We start from the raw sequence: 20,593 nt of genomic DNA, 5'->3' as shown, positions 1-20,593 counted from the left end.
TTATAGCACATTAACGTTAGGCCACTTTGTGGAATGGATTTACCCCAGGTCTGTTGATAAATTGTGTTTGAGCCTGAGTGGACAAAGACAAGATTTGGACCACAGCAATTTCACAGAAGTCGTGCATAGCAACCTGGGGCATCTCCTGGGAGCTGGCCTGCATTGCCCTCCTATGTTGCTGTTGGCTGATTTGAATTTCTCTCCTTGCTATTTCTTCTTTGAACTTCTATAGGTTATCATGAGAAAAGTTAGAGTATATCCCAGGATCCCTGAATCTTCATCCCCAGTTTCCTAAGCAGAGGACACTGCGCACCCAGCACAACCCCTGACATCTAGAACCTTGTATCTGGCCAAGAAGGGGTGTCTGCCGCCAGTTATCAGCATATCCTCATCACGATCCAGCATGCAGCGCACCGGGTGTCCGGTCCTGGGGGAGACACCAGAGTGTGAGAAATCTCTACAACAACCAAACCCGGTGAATCTCAGAGATAAAAACTGCAAGGAAGCCTTCTTTTTCCACCAGGACACTGTGAGGGACAAGGTAGAGGTATACCGATGTGGGTAATGGGGTGTGGGGTGTGTCCTTGCCATCAGGGTCCTCACAGCTGGATAGAGGAGATAAGATATGGACACAATGAGCCAGGTGATACTGCCTTCACCCCTATACTCAAGAGTTCTATAAACAGAGGGCTGTGCAAATTCCAAGCAAAAGCTATCTGCTTCCCAACAAAGGAAACCCAGGAAGTCTTCCCAGCAGAGGCAGCCTTGTTTTTCCCCCCAAAGCCTATTGGAACTCACTTGTAAGCAGCCAGGGCCACAGCCACAGTCACCAGGGTGCTCCGGGTCTCCTTCCCTCCAAAGCCTCCTCCCATTCTCTTCACTCGGACCAAAATCCGGTTTACTGGAACCCCCAACATTTTTGCAACAAAGGACTGTGGCCGAAAGAACAAAATACTCTCAGTGAATGCATCACCAGGACTTTCTTCATGCTTGACCCAGAGCCTACCTGACACACAGAAGCCTAATCATTGCTGTGAACTCTGAAATCCCTTGATTCAAGAGTCCCCCTCCTGCCCCAGGGCACCCCTTGGGTAGTGGTGCCAGGGTCCAGCACACATCAGTTACTGCCCACTGAGTTCACATACTTGTTTACTTGTTTTAATCAGAGGGGTGAGCAGCTGTCCACAGCATACTATCAGGGTCAAAACTCATTCCATTTAGCCAAGAACTGGTGGGTCACCAGGGGAAGACCAGTTGCCAAAAACACTGGCAACCATTGTCATGTTACACACAATGGAGAAATGAGGACTAGCTGAGCCCCCGCAGATCATCTCGTGGTCCCCGTGGCTCTCATTAAGCTCAACTCCTTCATTTAACAGATGAGGAAACTGAGGTCAGATATGATCTGACCAACGCAATACAGCACTGGAATGACAAAAGCTAACACTTTCTAGGCTCTATCCAAGTTTTAAAACTTATCTAATCGTTACAGCATCCATGCCAGGCCCGGTTTTATAGATGAGAAAGGTTGTATAACAAGTTCAGTCATACCAACTTGTTGGAGACAGGGCCTGACTTCAGACTACCACCCTCACATCCCCTCCTGGACCAGCCCATGTCTCCCTCTCCCCTGGCCCCTTGTTGACCTGCTGGACTCCTACCTGGGTTTTCGTGGCATTCTGTGTGGACACAAAGAGTTCCATCTCTCCTGCCTCACCTTTCGGAACAGCAATGGTGCAGTGAGTCTCCATGTAGAAGTGCTCTTGGCCACCAATGTAGAGCTCACCTGGGGAAGCAACAACACTCCCCACAGTGAACCCAGTGCTGCAGAGGCAGTGAGTTTGCTTAAGGAGAGAATGTGCTTGTCCAGGGCCCTGGGCAGTACCAACGGTCCACAGGTAGCCTTTCAGTTCCCTAACCAGGATGGGCAAGAGTCTCAAAGTCTTAGCCGTCTGGCAGCTAAACCCCAAAGAAGAAACCAAGACAATACTGAAATATGTCAGGTGTGAAGCTTTCGTCCTACTTCAGCCAGTGGAAATCAAAGATTTTTAAACTACCATGGTAAACCTTTTAAAAAAAATAGAAAAGGAGTTAATTAATGTGATTGAACAGCTGAAAATAAACTGCATCTTCCAGAGCTGAGGCTGTCAGGCCAATTGGAGAGCTGGCTTACTAGTTACAGCAATGCACAAAAATCAATGTAAAAAACAAACCCCAAAGGGGTCTGATCAGTAGCCTTGCCCTAGGATGCGCGCTCTGGACCTAATTGCACAGTGGGGGAGGGAGGGGGTGGGGAGAGGAGATAGCACTAGCTGTCAATGGGTGAGGACTGCCTTCATGCAGATGGGGAGGACGAGGATTCTGTGTAGCTGGAAGCCTGGCAGACCCAAGGCTGGCCAGACATCTGTGACCCTTTTCTTCTCTAGACAGTCTTCCAAATCCAAAATGCCATAATCTCTCCAGAATCACTTAGGTATGTCCAGTCTAGAGACAGGAGAATGGAGACTAAGATGCTGACGTTCCTTCTTTCCCAGCCACCTGTCTAGTATTTTTTACAAACATCAGAAAGATTCTTCTGTTAAGAAATGTCAGGAAATCACTTCCTTGCTGCAGGGCTCCGGTACATCCCTTAAATTTCACTCAGAAACCAGGGCCACCCCATCCCCACCTTTGCATGGTGCAGCCATACCTGAAACCACATTATCTGCTTCTGAAAACCCCTTCTTGAGGTCTCCTTTCTCAATCTTCAGCTCAGATCCATAAAAGGAATTATTTTTTATAGCATCCTGAGGATTAAAAATAAAAGTTTCAATGACTTGACTTTAAAGGATGGGAGGTGAGTTTAAGGGGCTGGGGAAAAGAAGCTCTTGAATGATTACTTCTTTCTCCTCATGTAAATCACACAGGCATCTCTATGAGTATTTTACGCAGACTAAAAGTAAGCTCAGTTGTAGTCCAGGGTGTCCTGTGTCTCTTTTTCCTCAGATATAGACACACAACCCTGGTTCTTGGGGAAAAGCAAAGGACCTCTCAAGAAATCAGTTGAAACTGAAATTGGAAAGGAAGAACTCAGTTTGGCCATTAGTGGACTGAGTCTAGGATCATGATGGGGAGGATTAGCAGGATCATATAATCACAGGACTGGAGGAGATTTAAAAGCCTATCTGGGAAAATCCCACCTGCACCTCACATCTCCTCTATAGGATCTTAATAAAGGTGCCTCCAGGAACAGGAAGCATTCCCCTCTCCAGCCAGCCCACCCCCAGTTACCTCAATCGTGATAATGGCAGGAAGATCCTCGTAGGTGACTTTCACCCCATGAGCAGCTCTCTGTGCGTGTTCTGGGGTGTCAGCGACCACAGCACCAATGATGTGCCCAACGCAAGTCACCTAGGAGCAGAGTCAGACCATTAAAGAACATGACACATTCCTCATGAAGCAAGTTATTTTGGATTGTTCAAAACAGCAAAGGAAGTCCCACCCTCATAGGTTTCTAAGGTACATTTAAGGAATGTCCTGGGACCGTTTCATGTTCTTAGCCTACTAGTGGGGACTATGTGCTTCGTCCTAAGTGTTTAGAATCAGCAGAATTGGAATAGGACTTGGAGAGAACTAGTCTCAGGATGGCAAACTTGATTCATCTCCAGGGCCAATTCTGAGGGCAACCTGTTGAGAAGCTGCTCAGGATGAAGCATGGTGGTTGATTAGTGATGTTTGCCATGAGCAGCAGAAAGGAAAGCATGGCATCATGAAGTGTATCTATCCACTCAGATCCACATAGCACCCTTGTTCTTCATATGAAGAGATGGAAACCAAGGCAGCAAGATCTAAATTGGCTCGTTACTGGACCATAGCTAAGTCTTAATCTCTGACTTGGAGTATTATTTTCTTTCTACCACTCTACTCTTTTTTATCTTCTCTTTTTCAGATTTATACCAAAAGTTTCTCAAAGGGCAGCAATCATTTCCCCTAGTTCATCTAGATGCCCCAAAGCGGTAGTTCTCAAATACTGGTTCTTAGTTACGATAGTCTATAAGCCAGTTTTTTGGGTTGTTAGATTTACAAACTAATTAATAATTATTGTTTTCTTTTCATTGGATGAGCTCAGTTTCTATTTTAAAAACTTTATGTATCTCCTTCAGGGATGTTTTCCAACATCATTCCAAAAATTAACAACAACAAAAAATTGTCCAGCTCATCACTTTGGAATATAATATTTCTTGACAATAAGGGCCAATATTTAACATGTCTGTCTCTCATAATTACCTCTTTAGGACTCAATTAAGCTCTTGACTTAGCTAGTTAGCATAGAGGATGTCGAACCTGGATGACTCTCACTAACCATAATTATGGTCTTAGAGGCTCTTGAAGTTTGTAAAGCAATTTATCTTCTACCAAAAGCTCTCCTTTAGTTCTAATGACTCAGGGCTGTAGTTTTGAATTCTCTCCTTCATGTTTACCTCAGTAATAAGTTGAATTTGTCCTTAAGCAACACCTACTCACCGTCAACTTGCAATATTTGATCTGTACTGGAATAACAAAATGACTATCTGAGAACTATCTTATAAGTATACAGGTTTTTGTAGCACCTGCCTTGAATGCTTATTTTTTTTTTTTTTTTGCAGAACTCCAGATATAGTTGAAATCAATAGTTAAACTCTCATGTAAGTGAATTATCAGTTCACATAGTAATGGTAGTATAATTGTAATTTTTATTCTGTTTACTTTCTGCTTAATGCTTAATTGTATACATTAATGTATACAATACATTCTGCTTAATGTATTTTTATTTCCTTTTAACAAAGGAGCTTAATATTGTACCCTAAGAACCTGATTTTTAGTTAAAATACAGTCACCAGCCTTTTTTTTAATGCCACTCTGGCATGGAGTCATCTTACCATGTCTGATACTAAAAGCAGCAGCCATCAATTAAATAAGTAAGTACACCTTAAGTTAAAAGTGCTACCAGGCATATCTCTCCCTTTACTGATTGTCCCAAATACTGCCCAATTGGATGATGGCCACAATATGTGCAAATGCATAAATCTTTTCAAGATTAGGGGTCTGAAGAAATGAACACAAATTAAAGCTTAAATACTCATTCCACTGGCTTCATATTTTTTTTTAAAAAAATCCAAGATATACCTTATCCTTCGCAAAGACTGTCTCATCATTAAAAAGTCCAGTTTCATTACTCCCAGGAATATCATCAGCAGAGAGAAAGCGAACAAACCCTGGCACTTTTTGAGCTTCTGACACATCAATGGACCTGCAAGAAGGAGGAGCGTGAGGAGTCAGGAAGGAAAACTGAAGCAGAAGACCTGTCACCTGAGAAAATGCCGAACTAGGCCATACCTCAACCTGCGGATCAGTCATTTTTTCCCCAAAGATTGTATGGTAGAGAAAATCTCTGAAATACCTTCAGCTGTATTTTGATACCTTATAAATCTTGCTCCTTGTAGTTCCCCATCCAATACCACCCATCCCTTTGCAGGAAGAACAGATACTATCATCTAGAAGAGAGAGCTATATCCTCGAAGGATCCACTGATAGAATTCAAGGATCCATGAACTTAAATGGGAAAACATTTTCCTCTTAAAAAAAAATATGACCCATTAACCAATCAGATAACCTTATCTTCTTTTTGACAGGCTTTCCTTCACCCTAATTCTTCCCCTTTCTCCCTCCTATCCTATCCTATTTGGCAAATGCTGCTTAAATACTTAGCATGTGGAGGCCATGAGCTGGGCGCTAGGGGGAGTATAAGATGAATAGGACAAGTCTGTCCCCATGGGCCTTGTACAGACGCTATTCTGGTCTCCATGTACAAGGGAACCAAACAGCATTTACTCTGGAGAGCTCCAACTAACACCCACATCATAGTTAATATAACCATCCAGAATCAGCATGTTAGGGCTCTGGCTATACCACTCAGTTTCCTTACCTGGGACATGGGGACAAGAATAGGCCCTGCCTACAGGGCTGTGGAGAGGAATAGATAAAGCATCATGTATAAAATGCGTAAACCAGGCTGCAGCAAACATTAAGTGTGATATGAGTATCTATTCTTTATTATCATCATCATCTTAGAGGTGGCAATTCTTGCCATTTGGGCTTTCAAAGTTTAATAAACAAGTACAAGTGACTGTTCTCTACTGGGTCCTTTGTGGACACTATCATTTTAAATATGCTATTATACATGGGGAAAATGAGAGCTTGTCAAGAGCTTGGCTTGACAAGGCCAATGTCAATTTGCTAGGCACTGGAACAGGAAGTCAATGCCAGCCATGCTAAGGCCTCCTTCTTCCCTTTAGTGCTGACTCAAGTTTTCCTGAAGATTTGTACTGAAGTTTAGCCCATTTCCACAGTGTAGATCTAAGAAAGGTCTTTCAGCAGTTCCTTATCACTTTTTGGGCCAAGTGTAACATCCCTGGTCAGCACCCCTAAGGCTTTCCTGATCTGGGCCCTGAGTATGTCTTCATTATCATCACCCCACCCTCCCAGGAACCACTGAACCCCTCTTGTATCCTGCTCCTCTCCTGTCTGGGTTTAACACAAGTCGCTGTGCTCCTCTCTGGACCAGGAGGCCCTAGAGAAGGCTCATTGTTGTGGCATCTCCAGTGCCTGGCGGGTGCTCCCAGCACCCTCCTCCCCAAGTGTTTTCACTGCACGCACTTGATCTTGGCGTGGGCCCGGGTGCTGGTGACCAGCCTGAGGAACAGCTCATTCTCGTAGCAAGGGATGTCGTCACAGTATACGGCTTCCCCAGAGGCTTGCATGGCCGCGGCCAGGTGGGGCAGGGGCCGGCCCACTGTGTCCTCCTTGGACTGACCCTTGGGCACCTCCTGGAACAACATGGTCACTGGTTTCAGAGGACACTGTTCCTCTATAGACCCTGGGGAACCGTGGAGAGCTTCAGGCCAAAGCAAATGTGAGGAATGAGAATGGAGGAGGCAGGAGGGCCCAGGGGCAAGGAAACAGGAGGCAGGTTAGAAGTCACTTGAAGAGTGGTACAGTCATCCTCAGTGTCTGTGGGGGACTGGGTCCAGGACACCCCCTGGAGAACAAATCTACGGGTGCTCAAGTCCCTCTATAAAATGGTGCAGTACAGTCGGCCCTCTGTACCCATGGATTCCACATACACAGATGAGGGCTAACTGTATACAGGAACAAACAAAACGAGGAGCCTAAAGGTCCGTTTGTTGGAGGTTGGGTAAATAAACTATGCTATGTTCACAGGTTGGAATAATATACAGTTGCTAAGAGATATTTTTGAAGAATTTTAATTAGAAGAAAATGCTCATGGTAAGTGTAAAATCAGGACACATACTATTGTATGCGTACATGTAATGATTCAAATTCTGTGGGAAAAACACTGTAAAATGCAAATATGTCCATATATGCATAGGGGGAAAATAGAGAGCAGTACACAAACATATGGGCTTCCCTGAGAGTTCAGGTGGGAAAGAATCTGCCCGCAATGTAGGAGACTCTTCTTCACCCCTGGGTCAGGAAGATGCTCTACAGAAGGGAATGGCAACCCACTCCAGTATTCTTGCCCAGAGAATCCCATGGACAGAGGAGACTGGTGGGCTACAGTCCATGGGGTCGCAAAGAGTTGGACACGACTGAGCAACTGACTCTCTCACTGTCTCACACAAACATAATAATAATTTTCTCTTGGAGGTAAGGTTTGGTGTGATTTCTATTTTCTTCTTTATGTTTTTCTATATTTTTCAAAATGTTCCAAAGTGTATTCAGTTTAAAATAAAATTCTGTTTTATGTGTTTTTTCAAAATAACAATAATGATGGCTAGTATTTATTTAGAGCTTACCATATACTGGAATTATCTAAGTTATTTACTTTTATTAACAAATTGAATCCTCAAAACTGTGCTGTGAAACAGGGACCCACCTTACCCACATCTGCAGCTGGGTATAATTATCTTGCCCAAGAGGCACAGAGAGAAAGTCACTTGTCCAAGTGTACACAGTTATGTGATGGCAGAGTTTGGATTCAAGTCCTGGCCGTCAGGCCCAGAGTTCATGTTTTGGATTGTTACACTTGAGAGCAGAGGTCTACAAATTGTGGACAATGGCCAAATCTGGCCCACTCTCTGCTTTTATAAATAAAGCTTTAGTGGTACACAGTCATGCACATTAATTTATGTATTGCCTCTGGCACCTTTTGTGCTACAGTGACGAAGCTGAGGAATTGTAGCAGAAACTACGTGGCCCACAAAATCCGAAAAGTTGATCCTTTACCTAATGCCTCTCAAAAAATTACTGTTAATAGAAAAAATTTTTTTTAAATTTTGTTTACTTGAGCATGCCTGGCTTTGCACATTAGCCCGTAGAGGAACGAGAAAAAAACAAAATGGAAAAAAAGTTTAAGGAGCAGGTGAAGGTGAGAGTAAGCCCAAGAGAGAAATGAGGTGAGCTTCATTCACATTTACATAATTCCTGTTTCCTTCACTAGACATTTATGCACAATGGTAAGGAGCTTTAAGCAGTGGCATACAGTGTGAATCAGTCATTCGCCAATGGTCAGCATCATCTGAGGTGGCCTGCAAGGGCCCCTGATATTAGCCACATAAGGTTTGTACTCACTTGGAAGAGCTGGATGTTGGCTGCAGGGTCTTTCTGAAAGAGTAAAGTGGCGCTGGTGTAGGTGGGGTCCAGTTTACCACACTTCTGTGGAGACAAGGTGACAGGTGATCATGACTATTTCTATCACTGGTCCCAACCTTGGCTGTCCCCAAGTGGTAGAAGTAACAACTTTCTCATCTCCTCATCTGCACTCCTTCTGATGCTGGCTGGATCTACCTGAACATTTTATCATGGGCTCTGTCAGCTTCTCTTCTCCCATCCCTGCACCCTACTTCCTCTGACCCAACCAAGGCTTCCCTCCTTCCTGCATTGATGTGTGCTTCTCTGTTGGGAACATCCTTCTCCCGCAGCCTTCCTGGAAAAGTCATTATTTTCCCCCTCAATTTTGTGGGAAATATTTAATGTAGGGGAATTATTCATAATAGTAATATAATCTCAACAAAATTAAGTGGCATGTGAAGCTCTGTATGTCACGTGATACCAAATCTGTTTAGAAAATAATATATCCAGATCAAAAGACAGCAAGATGATAGGTTTATAAACCTATAGGTTTATAGATAGATGGAAGGGAGACAGAAAGAGAGAGATGGGGCAGACAAAAAGGATTACACACAGATTGGACAGATAAACATGGGGAAAAGATCAGAGGAATAAGCAAAAATACTAGCAGTGGTTTTATCTAAGATCTGAGAGTAATTTTAATTTTTTCTTTATACATTTTTGTATTTCTAAAGTTTTCCACAAGTTTTTTACTTCCATAATCAGAAAAATTATTGTGAATGTTTATAAACTAGGTATCTCACTCTGCTGTCCCCACAGATGTGAAGCCTTTTCTCCTTTGTGCTTCCCGCTCCGAACTCCATCTCCTCAGTAGTCACACCAGGCTGGCCTTTATTGATCCTATTCTCTCCCGCACTAGGCTGCCCACCATGTGCAGTACAATCTTATGACATAAAAAGTATAAAATAAATGCTTGCTGGCAAACCCACCTCAGGAGCTGGGCTCCACTTCAACTAGCACCCTCTCCTGAATGCACAACCCCACCTCACATCTTATCACACTAGATTCCCATAATCACATAATCAGAATCACATAATCACAGTTGTATCAGCTACACGGCAGAAGGATCATCAGGTCTACCCACCCCCAGATTTTACAGCTAATGCTTAGAAAGAGTGGTGACCTATTCAAGTTCACATCCGAGGTAATGTCACAGCCAGGACAAGAACTCACATCCCTGACTCCCAGCCCAGTGCTCTGTCTCTCATCCCCCAAGTTGGCTCCCATCTCCGTGTGACCCTCTAGGCTGTGTCCCTGGTCCCTACTCCTCTGTCTTTAGACATCCAGAGGAGAGGAGCGTTTACCACCTGGTCCACAGTCCTCTCCTGCCTCAGCCAGCTTCCCAGATCCCGAAACACAAGTGCTACAGGAGCACACACGTCTTCGGCCTTGCCAGGCCCCACACTCACATCTTCCGAGTCCTCTTTGCCCAGTTTCTTCAGTACCGTCAGGTAGAACTTGAAGAAGAAGCTGAGGGTCAGGGTGCGTCGGAACTCAATCATGCCTCCAGGGGCGTCTGGGGATAAGGCCAGTTCTTCCGCCAGACCTGCACACACGTCCTGTAGCAGCTTCTCATTCCAGAACCTGCCAGAGAGCAGGTCATGGGAGAGTGTTCCCAACCAGAATCACTTGTGTGAGTAGAGTCATGAACCTCAGCTCAAAAACGTGACTCAGATACTTATAGTTATGTGGCTTCACCTAGTGCTTCAGATAGTAAAGAATCTGTCTGCAATGCAGAGACCTAGATCTGATCCCTAGGTCAGGAAGATACCCTGGAGTAGGAAATGGCAACCCACTCCAATATTCTTGCCTGGAAAATTCCATGGACAGAGGAGCCTTGTGGGCTATAGTCCATGGGGTCACAAAGAGTCAGACACAAGTGAGCAACTTTTACTTTCACTTCACACAAGTTACTTAACCTCCTTAAGGCTCAATTTCCTCTTCTTTAAGAATAAATGCAATTTTTATCCAACCTGGGCTGGTGATCTGTTTCACCCTTGATAGTATACTTGTTTCAATGCTGTTCTCTCTGAACATCCCACCCTCGCCTTCTGCCACTGAGTCTAAAAGTCTGTTCTGTACATCTGTGTCTCTTTTTCTGTTTTGCATATAGGGTTATCGTTGCCATCTTTTTAAATTCCATATATATGCATTAGTATACTGTATTGGTGTTTATCTTTCTGGCTTACTTCACTCTGTATAATGGACTCCAGTTTCATCCACCTCATTAGAACTGATTCAAATGTATTCTTTTTAATGGCTGAGTAATATTCCATAGTGTATATGTACCACAGCTTTCCTATCCATTCATCTGCTGATGGGCATCTAGGTTGCTTCCATGTCCTGGCAATTATAAACAGTGCTTCAATGAACATTGGGGTACATGTGTCTCTTTCAGACCCAGAGGGATGGGATGGAGAGGGAGGCGGGAGGGGGGATCGGGATGGGGAACACATGTAAATCTGTGGCTGATTCATGTCAATGTATGGCAAAAACCACTACAATATTGTAAAGTAATTAGCCTCCAATGAATAAAAATAAATGGAAAAAAAAAGAATAAATGCAATTTTTAGAAGACCACACCAAACAATAATAGTTAAATCTATTGAGTTCCTACAACACACTGAGCAATGTCCTAAGTGCTTCATATGAAACATTACTTTTAATGTAAATTAAAAGGTACAGTAGGGAAAATTTTTATACTCACTTTACCATGAGAAAACTGAGATATGGGAGAATTAAGTAACTTGATTTATATTAACCATCCGTTAAGTGTTCAAGCCAGGAATTGGAACCAAGGAGCCTAACTCCAAAGTTAAGCTTTATCTAGCCATATGGTTATTGTACGGATTACATAGAACAGTACCAGCAAAGTGCTTGGTACAGTTGCTGCCATATGGTAGCCTTAGTAATGGTAGTTGCCATACTAATAGTGTAGCAGCAGTAACAGTAGTAGTAGCAACAGCAATAGTAGTAGCAGCAATACTAGTAATAGTAATGCTAGCAGTAACAGAAGCATGAATAGTAGGAGCGGAAGCAATAGCAATAGCAGTAGAAGCAGAAGTAATAGTAGAGATAAGAGAAGCACCAGTAGTAATAGCAACAGTACAAGCAATACTACTAGTAGGAGAAGTAACAGCAACAGCAATAGTGATACTTCTATTAGCAGTAATAGTGGCGGCAGCAGTGCTAGTTGCAATAGTAATAGTTATTGTAGCAGGAAAGTAGTAGTAATGGCATTAATAATAGCTTCCGTAACAGAAACATCAGTAGCAGTAACACTAGGAGTAGCAACAATAATATTATTAGCAGTAGAAGAGACAGCATAGTAGTAGCAACTGTAATAGTAGCAGTAGCCACAGTAGTAGTATTAGTCATAGTAGTGATAGCAGTAGGAACAGCAGTAATGATAATAGTAGAACAATAGTAACAGTAGTAGAGGAATGAGATGAGTAGCACCAGCAGTAGTAACTGGAGTAGTAAAAGCAGCAGCAGCAGTAGTAATAGTAGTTGTAGCTGTAGAAATAAGTAGTAATAGTACCAACAGTAGCAGCAGCAGTAGTAATGCTAATAGTGGTTCAGCAGCAGCAACACTACTAATAGTACTACCACTAGCGGCAGCTGTAATCATGGTAGTAGTAGCAGCTCTTGTAGAGTAGCAGTGGTGTTAGCAGTAGTTGCAGCAATGGTAGCACTACTGGTAATCATAGTAGCAGCAGCAGCAGTAACTTTATTCCACTCTCAGCTCTTACTTTGACAGCTGCCTCCGCGTGGTCTTGAGGGCTGAGATGGTTCTGTCCGCCATTCCGCCATAGCAGAGGGCTAGCTCCTTTACCTGCGTGCTTCCTGGCTGGAACAGGACTCTCATGCCACAGGTCACCTTGGCTATGTCATCTTCTCTCCGGGACGCCTGCTTGAATGCTGAGAAAAACTCACCCTAAAAATAACAGAAAAATACCTCTTTCTCACCTTGCTTTGCAAAGACTTCAAACAATGGGTCTGAAGCAGGGAGGGTGGGGTGAAGTCAGAAGACCATCACAGAGCAGCCAGGAGCTGGTGGTAGGGGTCAAAGATGAGGACATAACTACTGCCTTTTCAGGAGGATTTCCGGGTAACATCCCCAGAAACTGGGAAAGCGTCAGGATTTCTGCCCATCAGTCAGGAAAACAGGAAGTCCAGGGACACAGCCAGGGGCTGTGCCAAAGCCTCTATCAACACGACTGCCTCTCAAGCAGATACAATGAGATGCCAAAGGGTGTTGAAACCCAGTGTCAGCTTGGGCCTCCATAGATGCTCTCCCTGACCTGTCTCTCCTACCAGTCTACTGGCTTCAATTAGAATTCTCTTTTCCTGAAAGGAAGACTCACACTATGAAACAGTAGCTTTCTTTGTGCTTTGAGCATACACTTCCCCTGGGTCCAAGCCAGGCTCTGTCTTTGGAGATGGGAAGAGAGCATGAGTCAGTTTCCAGGTAAAGATCCACCTGTGTCAGGTTCTGTGCAGGGTTTGAACTGTCCCTGGCACCAAGTTCTGATGAACATCAGTGGTGGGAGGTTTAAGGGAAAGTGTATTGAAGAAACACAACTGTTGAGGTTCAAAATGACCCCAGGCTTTTGTTGAAGAAGCCAAGGAGAGCCCTCCTGATGAGATTTCTGACATCTAACATAACACTGGGGCTATGAGCCCAGAGCTTGAACTTGGTTCTGGAACAGAGGTTCCAACCACTTCTAGGACTGTGCAAGCCCACAGCAACATTTTCCCCAGGGTGCATGCAGGGTCAGGGTCAGGCCATCAGCTGTTCTTTCTTGAGAAAGACTTCCAAATTCTGGGTATGAAAATCTTTCATTTATGAAATGTTTTTTGTTTATGTCTCTACCTGGGAGAATACAAACCAGACTGTTTCCTCCTTTCCCCATCTCATAAGTTTTTTCTTTTTTTTAAATCTATTGATCAGTGACATACAAAAATTCTGGGAATCACTGTTCAAAATAGCCTATAAAGACAAGCTGGAAAATCATTAAGAAACCACTGCAGGGACATAACTGCTTTAATTTAATCAGCATTCTCATTAAGGAGGTCAAAATCTGCAAGGGCAAACATGCCTTGTAACCAGCTCTGTAAACCCTTAATACTCTCCTTTACTGCTGGTGCCCCGCCTCTCCCAGATCACTCTTCTAAAGGCTCATGGAATGTGTAGGACAAAACCATGCCAGGTCAGGATACCACAGGCCCCAAGGAACACGAGCAAGGCGGCCAGAGGAGCCCAGACCTGCCCCACCAGGCCAGAAAACCCTCCCACTAGCACCAGCTAGTGATCCCCACCAGCTCCCAGACACCTGCCAGGAACCTTAAGAATTCTGTCTTTCTGGTCCTCGCAATAATCTTCACAGTCAGTAAACATGGGCCCACTTTACAGATGAGGATTTGGGGCTCAGAAAGATGAATGACTTGTTCAGAACCACACATCTACCTGTCTGGTTTCCTTGCCTATGCCCTGTGCCCAATACCCTGAAACTCCTCATTGTCCAGAAAGGAATATGGTTTGTTAATAAAGGCCAGGCTCAGAGACGAGAACATCAGTGTTAAAGTGGAGAGATGCAAAGTGTGGTCCCCGAGGCAGACTCTGGTCTCTTCATCTGGAGCCTGGCCGGAGCAGGGGTGATTTGGGTTGTTTCTGACAGCATCTCACCTCCCTGCTGTAGGGGATCTCAATGGAGAGCAGTATCTCCTCTGGACCCAGCAGGGTCTTTCTGTAGCTGGGGAAGAAGGTGTGATCCATTGGAACCGTTCTTCTGGTGCCTGTACAGAGGCAAGACAGACAGGGACCAATGTGAGAAAGCACAGGACAAATCACCAGGGGAATTCTCCTTCCTGGCCCCTGATGCCCACAGTCAGAGGGAGTGGCTGGCACGACAGGGACCCAGGTGCTCCATCTGAAACCCCTAAGCATTGGTGTGCTGGTGACTGTTTAACAATCAGTTCTTTAAGAAAAAGCCCTGACTCCTAGCATTCACAATCTTCTGTGGTATAAATACTTCTACAACGGCCAATGTCAAGCTACCAGAGCAGCATAGCTCAGTGTGAAGTTGAGAAGAGGGTAGTGAGGAGTTGACACAGCAGGCCTGCCATCCTGGGAGAGGTCTGCTTACAAGGCTGGCCACTGGCTGTCCTCTGGGACCTTAGGTTTCAGGAGAGTTCCCACCATTCCCTCATAAGACCAGCTCACAATGCCTAAAATGTTTGTACAAATCATATGGTTTATGCTCAACACCTGACTTTCCTTCTGAGAGTCTGGACTTCTGGTACATGCCAGGCAGGGCTACATGACCAGCCTCACTAAAAGCCCTGGGTGCTGGGTCTCTAACGAGCGTCTCCAGTAAACAATCCTTCACGTGTGTGGTCATGGCTCAACTTATTCCCGGGGAGAATGAGTGTGTCCTGTGTGACTCCCCTGGGAGGAGGCCCTGGAAGCTAGTGCCTGGCTTCCTCCGCCCCATGCCTCTTTTCCCTTTGCTGATTTTGCTCTCTATTCACCTGCTGTAATAAGTCATAGCCGTGAGCAGACTCAACACTGAGTCCTGTGAGTCTTCCTTGTCCTCCTGAAAGTCATTAAACCTAGAGGTGGTCTTGGGGAGACCCTTGAGCAAGGAAAGTGGCACAGGAGTGAACTATTACATAGCATTTCCAGTCTATAAATGGAATAAATGGAAATAACCTCAAAGATATAGACAGCTGTAAAATGAAGGGAAATAATGAGGAAATGGTGAATTTTGAGTATTTATTACCTTTGTTTTTAATATAATGTATTTTATTGTGAGGGTATATAGTTTAATGTTTAATAATGGCCATGTTTAACAAATGCTCAGACTCCCTGAAAACCCAGCCATCAGCTATGCTGAGTGGCATACTCTGGCCCCAGCACACACCACTGAGTATGCCATCTGGGTGACAGGTCCTATTGTGAATTCTTAATAAAGTGATGGTCCAGCCCTCCTGACCCCCAGCCTGGGTGCAGCTCCTTTTGTAGTTTCCAGGGATCCAGGCTTTAGGAAAGCTACGTTATTGAACTTTGGGTTCTGTTTCTGCAGAAAGTGATTTCTCCTGTGAGACTCCACTCCAGCCCTGGCCCTGTTTCCTGACCTCTGCATGAGGCAGCTCACCTCTGGACACGATGGTCAGCTTGGTCCCGCTGGCCATGAACACAGGGTTGAGGTCGGAGATGGGGCTGGCTGTGATGATGTTCCCTCCAATGGACTAGGACAAGCAGGGAGAATGTGTAAGAGCCCACCCCAGCAAAGTCCAGCTCACACATCTGGCTCCCGAATGTGGAAGGTGGGGGACATCTGCTGAAGGGACAGCTCTGAGGTCCTCCACCCACTGTAGGCACCAGACCAGCACAGTAAGAACCCGGACATTCGGGCAACATGCAAAACTTGAGATTCCAACGCCTGGGGTTGGGTCCCAGCTCTGAAGTTTACCTACATGTAACCCAGGATCAGCTCCTTTAAATTTGTTTGTTTGATTGATTTCACCCAACCTTTTTCTGAAAGGTCTGAGATGGTTTATCACTGAGGCTGTAGAGAGTTCGTGAAAGAGAAATAAAAGACAAAGATCAAGGAAAAAGAATGGGAAGTCTTATGGATGAACAATGTGTTCTAACTGAGCTTCCTTGGCAAAGAATATAAGGACAATCAGACACAGAGTTCCCATTATTAGAAAAGGGGAAGAAAACCAGTTGCTCCAGGAAAAAAAAATCCTTCCCACAAGCAGATTTCATCTGAATTGGGGAACTTAGTAGAGTTTTCTGGGTTTGCGTCTCCTTATCTATAATTGGAAGAGGTGCTTGAGGTAGGGCAAGGGGAATGGGAGTAGGTTGTTTTGCTTTGCTTTTTGTTCTAATTTAAAACAACAGCTACAACAGTAGAATGGAAGGGTCAGCTTTCCTCCTAACCCCATCAAGAGTTGTGAGACTCAAATGGCGCCAAGTGTGAGAACGCCGTCGGCAAACCCTGGGTTTGGGGGCTCATCTGAAGGCTGCTTGCAGTCAACACGTGGGCCTCTCTCTCCTCTCAAGGGGCTCGACCTCTGGTTCTCCCCCTGACTCTGAAAGGCAGCCCGCCTTCCTATTTTGGCTTCGCCCTAACTTATCTCTCATCCACCTGCTGTCAGCCTCGGCTAAGTTCAGAAAGAGATGGGCAGGCGGCTCCATCTCTCCAACCTCAGGGGTAAAGATGGGGCCACAGCAGGTGCACCCCCCAGGGTGGCCCTCGGGTCACATCAGAAGCACCTGTGGGGCTTGTTAAAGCCTGACCCCGGCACTCCAACCCAGATCTGCTGTAGGTTGTCTGAGAGCGGGGTCCAGGAATCTGCATTTTCAACAAGCCCCCAGGAATTCTAAACACAAGTTTGAGGTCTATTCGGGCTGTAATAGAACCCAGACTGGCCCCCTCACCTTGTGAGGAAAGTGCCCATCCTGGGCCCCTAAATAGGGACTCACCGCCACAGACTTGACCTGCTTCCCGGCAAACCAGCGCAGCTGCTCCAGGACTCCTCGGAACACCTCCGTTTTCTGGGTGGGCAGCTTGGCAACTGCCTTGAGCAGGGTCTTTTCCACAGAGCTCAAGGGACAAGCGGCTCCAAAGGAGATCCCTGAGAACACATGCCCGGAATGACAGCCATCCACCTCACAGCTCAAGAAGCACTTCTATACACAGCTCCTAGGAAGCTCCACAGCAACTGAGTAAGGATGAACCAGGGTGCACGTCCTTATATGGATGCAGAAATTAAGGCCCAGAGAGGTCTGGTGACCTGCCCAATGCCACACAGTTAATAAAAGAGCCAGGACTCAACCCCAGGCCTAAAACCAGAGTGCTTTTTTCTCTAAACCAGTGACTCTCACCTCAATAAAATCAGATCTCTGAGGCTGAACTCTTGGCATTCCTTTTTTCAAAAGCACCCAACCCCACCTCCCAACCTACCCCCTATTCCCGTGAGTGAGTCTGTGTGCAGCCAGGATTGAGAACGATTACTGAAAATACCAAGCCCCAAGCCCATTGGCACCTGACCACTGATGCTCAGCGGAGGAGAGCAGTGAGGGTTTCCGCTTCCCCAGTGCAGGGTGGCTCTTGGAAAAGCAGGCACAGCAGGAGCCAGAGGGAGGCTTTCCTGATCGCCACCATCCTCTGGACAACCCGCCTCCAGGATCCCAGCCCCCCTGTGAGCTCCGGCAGGCCCCGCCTTACCCTCAGGTCCGTGCTCCACTGAATTCAGCTCAGGGATCCAGGCTGGGCAGATGATCACAGGAAACAGCTGATTCTTGAACTTCATCTCAATGCCTCGAAAGAAACCAAAAGCCCCAAGTTGCAGGGCTCCCACCTCTGCAGACAGCACGGATTTCACATGCTCTGTGGGTGTCGCGGGACTTGGAGGTGCAATGGACAAGACATGGGATAAAGGGCAGTTTCCACATGATCAGCCAGGAAGCTATGTCTTTCTCTCTCTCATCGGAACTCAAATAAGACGAACTTGACTTCATGTGTGTGTGTGTGCATGTGTGTTTATTCACAATATTAGAAAAAGGGCATGAAAATAAGTCAGAAACCCTTCTAAACACTTTACATATTTTAACTCATTTAATCCTCACAATAACCCTATGAAATACTGTGATTTTCTCTGCTCATAGATAAGAAGGTTTTTCTTGGTGGCTCAACGGTAAAGAATCTGCGTGCAATTCAGGAAACATGGGTTTGATCCCTGGGTCGGGAAGATCCCCTGGAGAAGGAAATGTCCACCCACCCTAGTATTCTTGTCTGGAAAACCCCATGGACAGAGGAGCCTGGTGGGCTACTGTCCATGGGGTCGCCAAGAGTCAGACACGACTGAGCCACTAAACAACAACAGTAGATAGGAAACTGGAGCACAGGGAGGTGAAGTTTCTTTCCTAAATTATACAGCTAAGAATGGGCACATTTCAGTACCAGGGCAATTATTAGAGTTGGGATATAATGGTAATATAATATGAAAGTCTAACATTCAGACAAAAAGGAAAAATGACTGAGAGAAAAATTCAAAATCAGCTCCTAGGTCCCAATATCTGTCTGAGTTCTTACGGTGCATGGCTTGATGGGACCGAATGTCTGTGTCTGATTTCTGTCCTTCCAGTGAACCAAGTAAGAAACCTCTCTGAACAGACCTGCCCCTGTTCCTCAGACCCAGTCAGCACAGCACCCCTCCCAGCCCCACCCACAGGGTTGTGAATAGAAAAGGTTAAAAAGGAAATATCTGTGCATCGTCCCCCATCTTCTCACGTGCTGCAGAGGGTCTCTGAAGGGTGGAGCAGGCTTTGAGAAACCTCATCTGTTTGAATATCAGCTCATAGAATGAAGAAGGGAGAGGCAGGCAGTAAGTGGTTCATCTTGATAAGGTTTTCTCTATGCCCAGCTTCCCCCAACATCACGGCAGTAGATGGTTACACTGGGGCAGGTAGGGAGTGTGATGGTTACACTGGGGGAGATAGGGTGCATGATGGTTACACTGGGGGAGATAGGGTGCGTGACGGTTACACTGGGGCAGGTAGGGAGTGTGATGGTTACACTGGAGGAGGTAGGGTGTGTGATGGTTACACTGGGGGAGATAGGGTGCGTGACGGTTACACTGGGGGAGGTAGGGAGTGTGATGGTTACACTGGGGGAGGTAGGGAGTGTGATGGTTACACTGGGGGAGATAGGGAGTGTGATGGTTACACTGGGGGAGATAGGGAGTGTGATGGTTACACTGGGGGAGATAGGGAGTGTGATGGTTACACTGGGGGAGGTAGGGTGTATGAGGGAAGAGGGGTGGAGCTGTGGAGTGATCTTAGGCAATTATTTCTAATTTGGAGCTTGTAATATCTTTGTGAATTCCTTTTCTCTTAGAATCTAAGAGAATCTAAGGGTGTACTCACCAGTACACCCCTGAGCCGGGCCCTCCTCTCTGCAGCTGCAGAACCAACCAGAACCCAGGGCCTGGGGGGTTCTTCCAGAGCCAGAGATAGGAGCCCTGACAGGCTAGAATGGGCTGCTCTGAGACCGCCCTGGCCTCTGAGGGTCCTCTGAGACCGCCCTGGCCTGTGCCTCCATCCTCTCTCCGGATCCTCACTGGGCTTGCGGCCCAGCCAAGGGGAAACAGGCCACGCCGGGTATAGGAATGAATGGAGCCTGGCAGGGGCTGGGGTGTCTCTGCTCCTGAGTTTTCAGGCACCGGGCTGAGAGCAGCACCTCTGGAGCCTCCGTGCCCTGTTTGCATATGATGGGGCTCACGTCTAGGGGGTGGCATCATAGAGCAGGTGGCCACAGTCGTGGGCAACACAGAACGGCCACACTGGGACATTTCCCCTCCCTTGCCTTACCACGTCACCCCCAGAAAAAGGGAGCAGGAGACTGACATTTATGGAACCCCTAGGGCCTATCAGGTACTGGCCCAGGCACTTGACCCATGTTGCTCCCTTACCCTCAGACTTGGAGCCCCTCAAGGGAAGGAGTCTAGTCTAGGTGATCTGGGTACCCCTGGCTCCCCCAGAATACCTGGCATAGGGCCAGGTCTCTGTCAATGTTTATGGAGAACAATCAGCAAGGATCTCAGTTAATACTCAGAACAACCCTTGAAAGGTGAGTGTTAGTCGCTCAGTTGTGTCCAACTCTTTGTGACCCCACAGACTCTGGCCCACCAAGCATCTCTGTCCATGGAATTCTAAAAGCAAGAATACTAGAGTGGGAAGCCATTCCCTTCTCCAGGGGATCTTCCGGACCCAGGGATCAAACCCAGGTCTCCCACACTGCAGGCAGATTCTTTACTGTCTGAGCCACCAGGGAAGCCCATTAGAGGAGGCATCATTACCTCCACATATGAAATGGGGAAATGAAGGCAGAGTAGGACACACAGGACA

At 46.0% G+C, this 20,593-nt stretch overlaps 1 protein-coding gene across 3 annotated transcripts in view; it reads right to left on the bottom strand.

The window, feature by feature from the left end:
* The window catches only part of XDH (xanthine dehydrogenase), a 59,923-nt gene that overhangs the window by 19,377 nt on the left and 19,953 nt on the right, over nucleotides 1-20,593 (bottom strand). For 2 of the 3 annotated variants that reach the window (XM_043918318.1, XM_043918319.1), the window contains exons 10-23: nucleotides 17,913-18,005; nucleotides 17,168-17,319; nucleotides 15,831-15,924; nucleotides 14,360-14,469; nucleotides 12,423-12,607; nucleotides 10,080-10,254; nucleotides 8,611-8,694; nucleotides 6,676-6,845; nucleotides 5,146-5,269; nucleotides 3,271-3,390; nucleotides 2,690-2,786; nucleotides 1,662-1,786; nucleotides 799-932; nucleotides 340-427 (exon numbers count right to left, since the gene is read on the bottom strand). In XM_043918318.1, coding sequence (XP_043774253.1) covers nucleotides 340-427; nucleotides 799-932; nucleotides 1,662-1,786; nucleotides 2,690-2,786; nucleotides 3,271-3,390; nucleotides 5,146-5,269; nucleotides 6,676-6,845; nucleotides 8,611-8,694; nucleotides 10,080-10,254; nucleotides 12,423-12,607; nucleotides 14,360-14,469; nucleotides 15,831-15,924; nucleotides 17,168-17,319; nucleotides 17,913-18,005 — 1,751 coding nt within the window. The remainder of the gene's footprint in view (nucleotides 1-339; nucleotides 428-798; nucleotides 933-1,661; nucleotides 1,787-2,689; nucleotides 2,787-3,270; nucleotides 3,391-5,145; nucleotides 5,270-6,675; nucleotides 6,846-8,610; nucleotides 8,695-10,079; nucleotides 10,255-12,422; nucleotides 12,608-14,359; nucleotides 14,470-15,830; nucleotides 15,925-17,167; nucleotides 17,320-17,912; nucleotides 18,006-20,593) is intronic. The other variant, XM_043918320.1, reaches the window with a different exon arrangement.

This window comes from Cervus elaphus, chromosome 11, assembly GCF_910594005.1.
Source record: "Cervus elaphus chromosome 11, mCerEla1.1, whole genome shotgun sequence".
Taxonomy (NCBI): Eukaryota; Metazoa; Chordata; class Mammalia; order Artiodactyla; family Cervidae; genus Cervus; species Cervus elaphus.
Note: the sequence above shows the minus strand (reverse complement) of the source record. Positions and strands in the feature narration are given on the sequence as shown.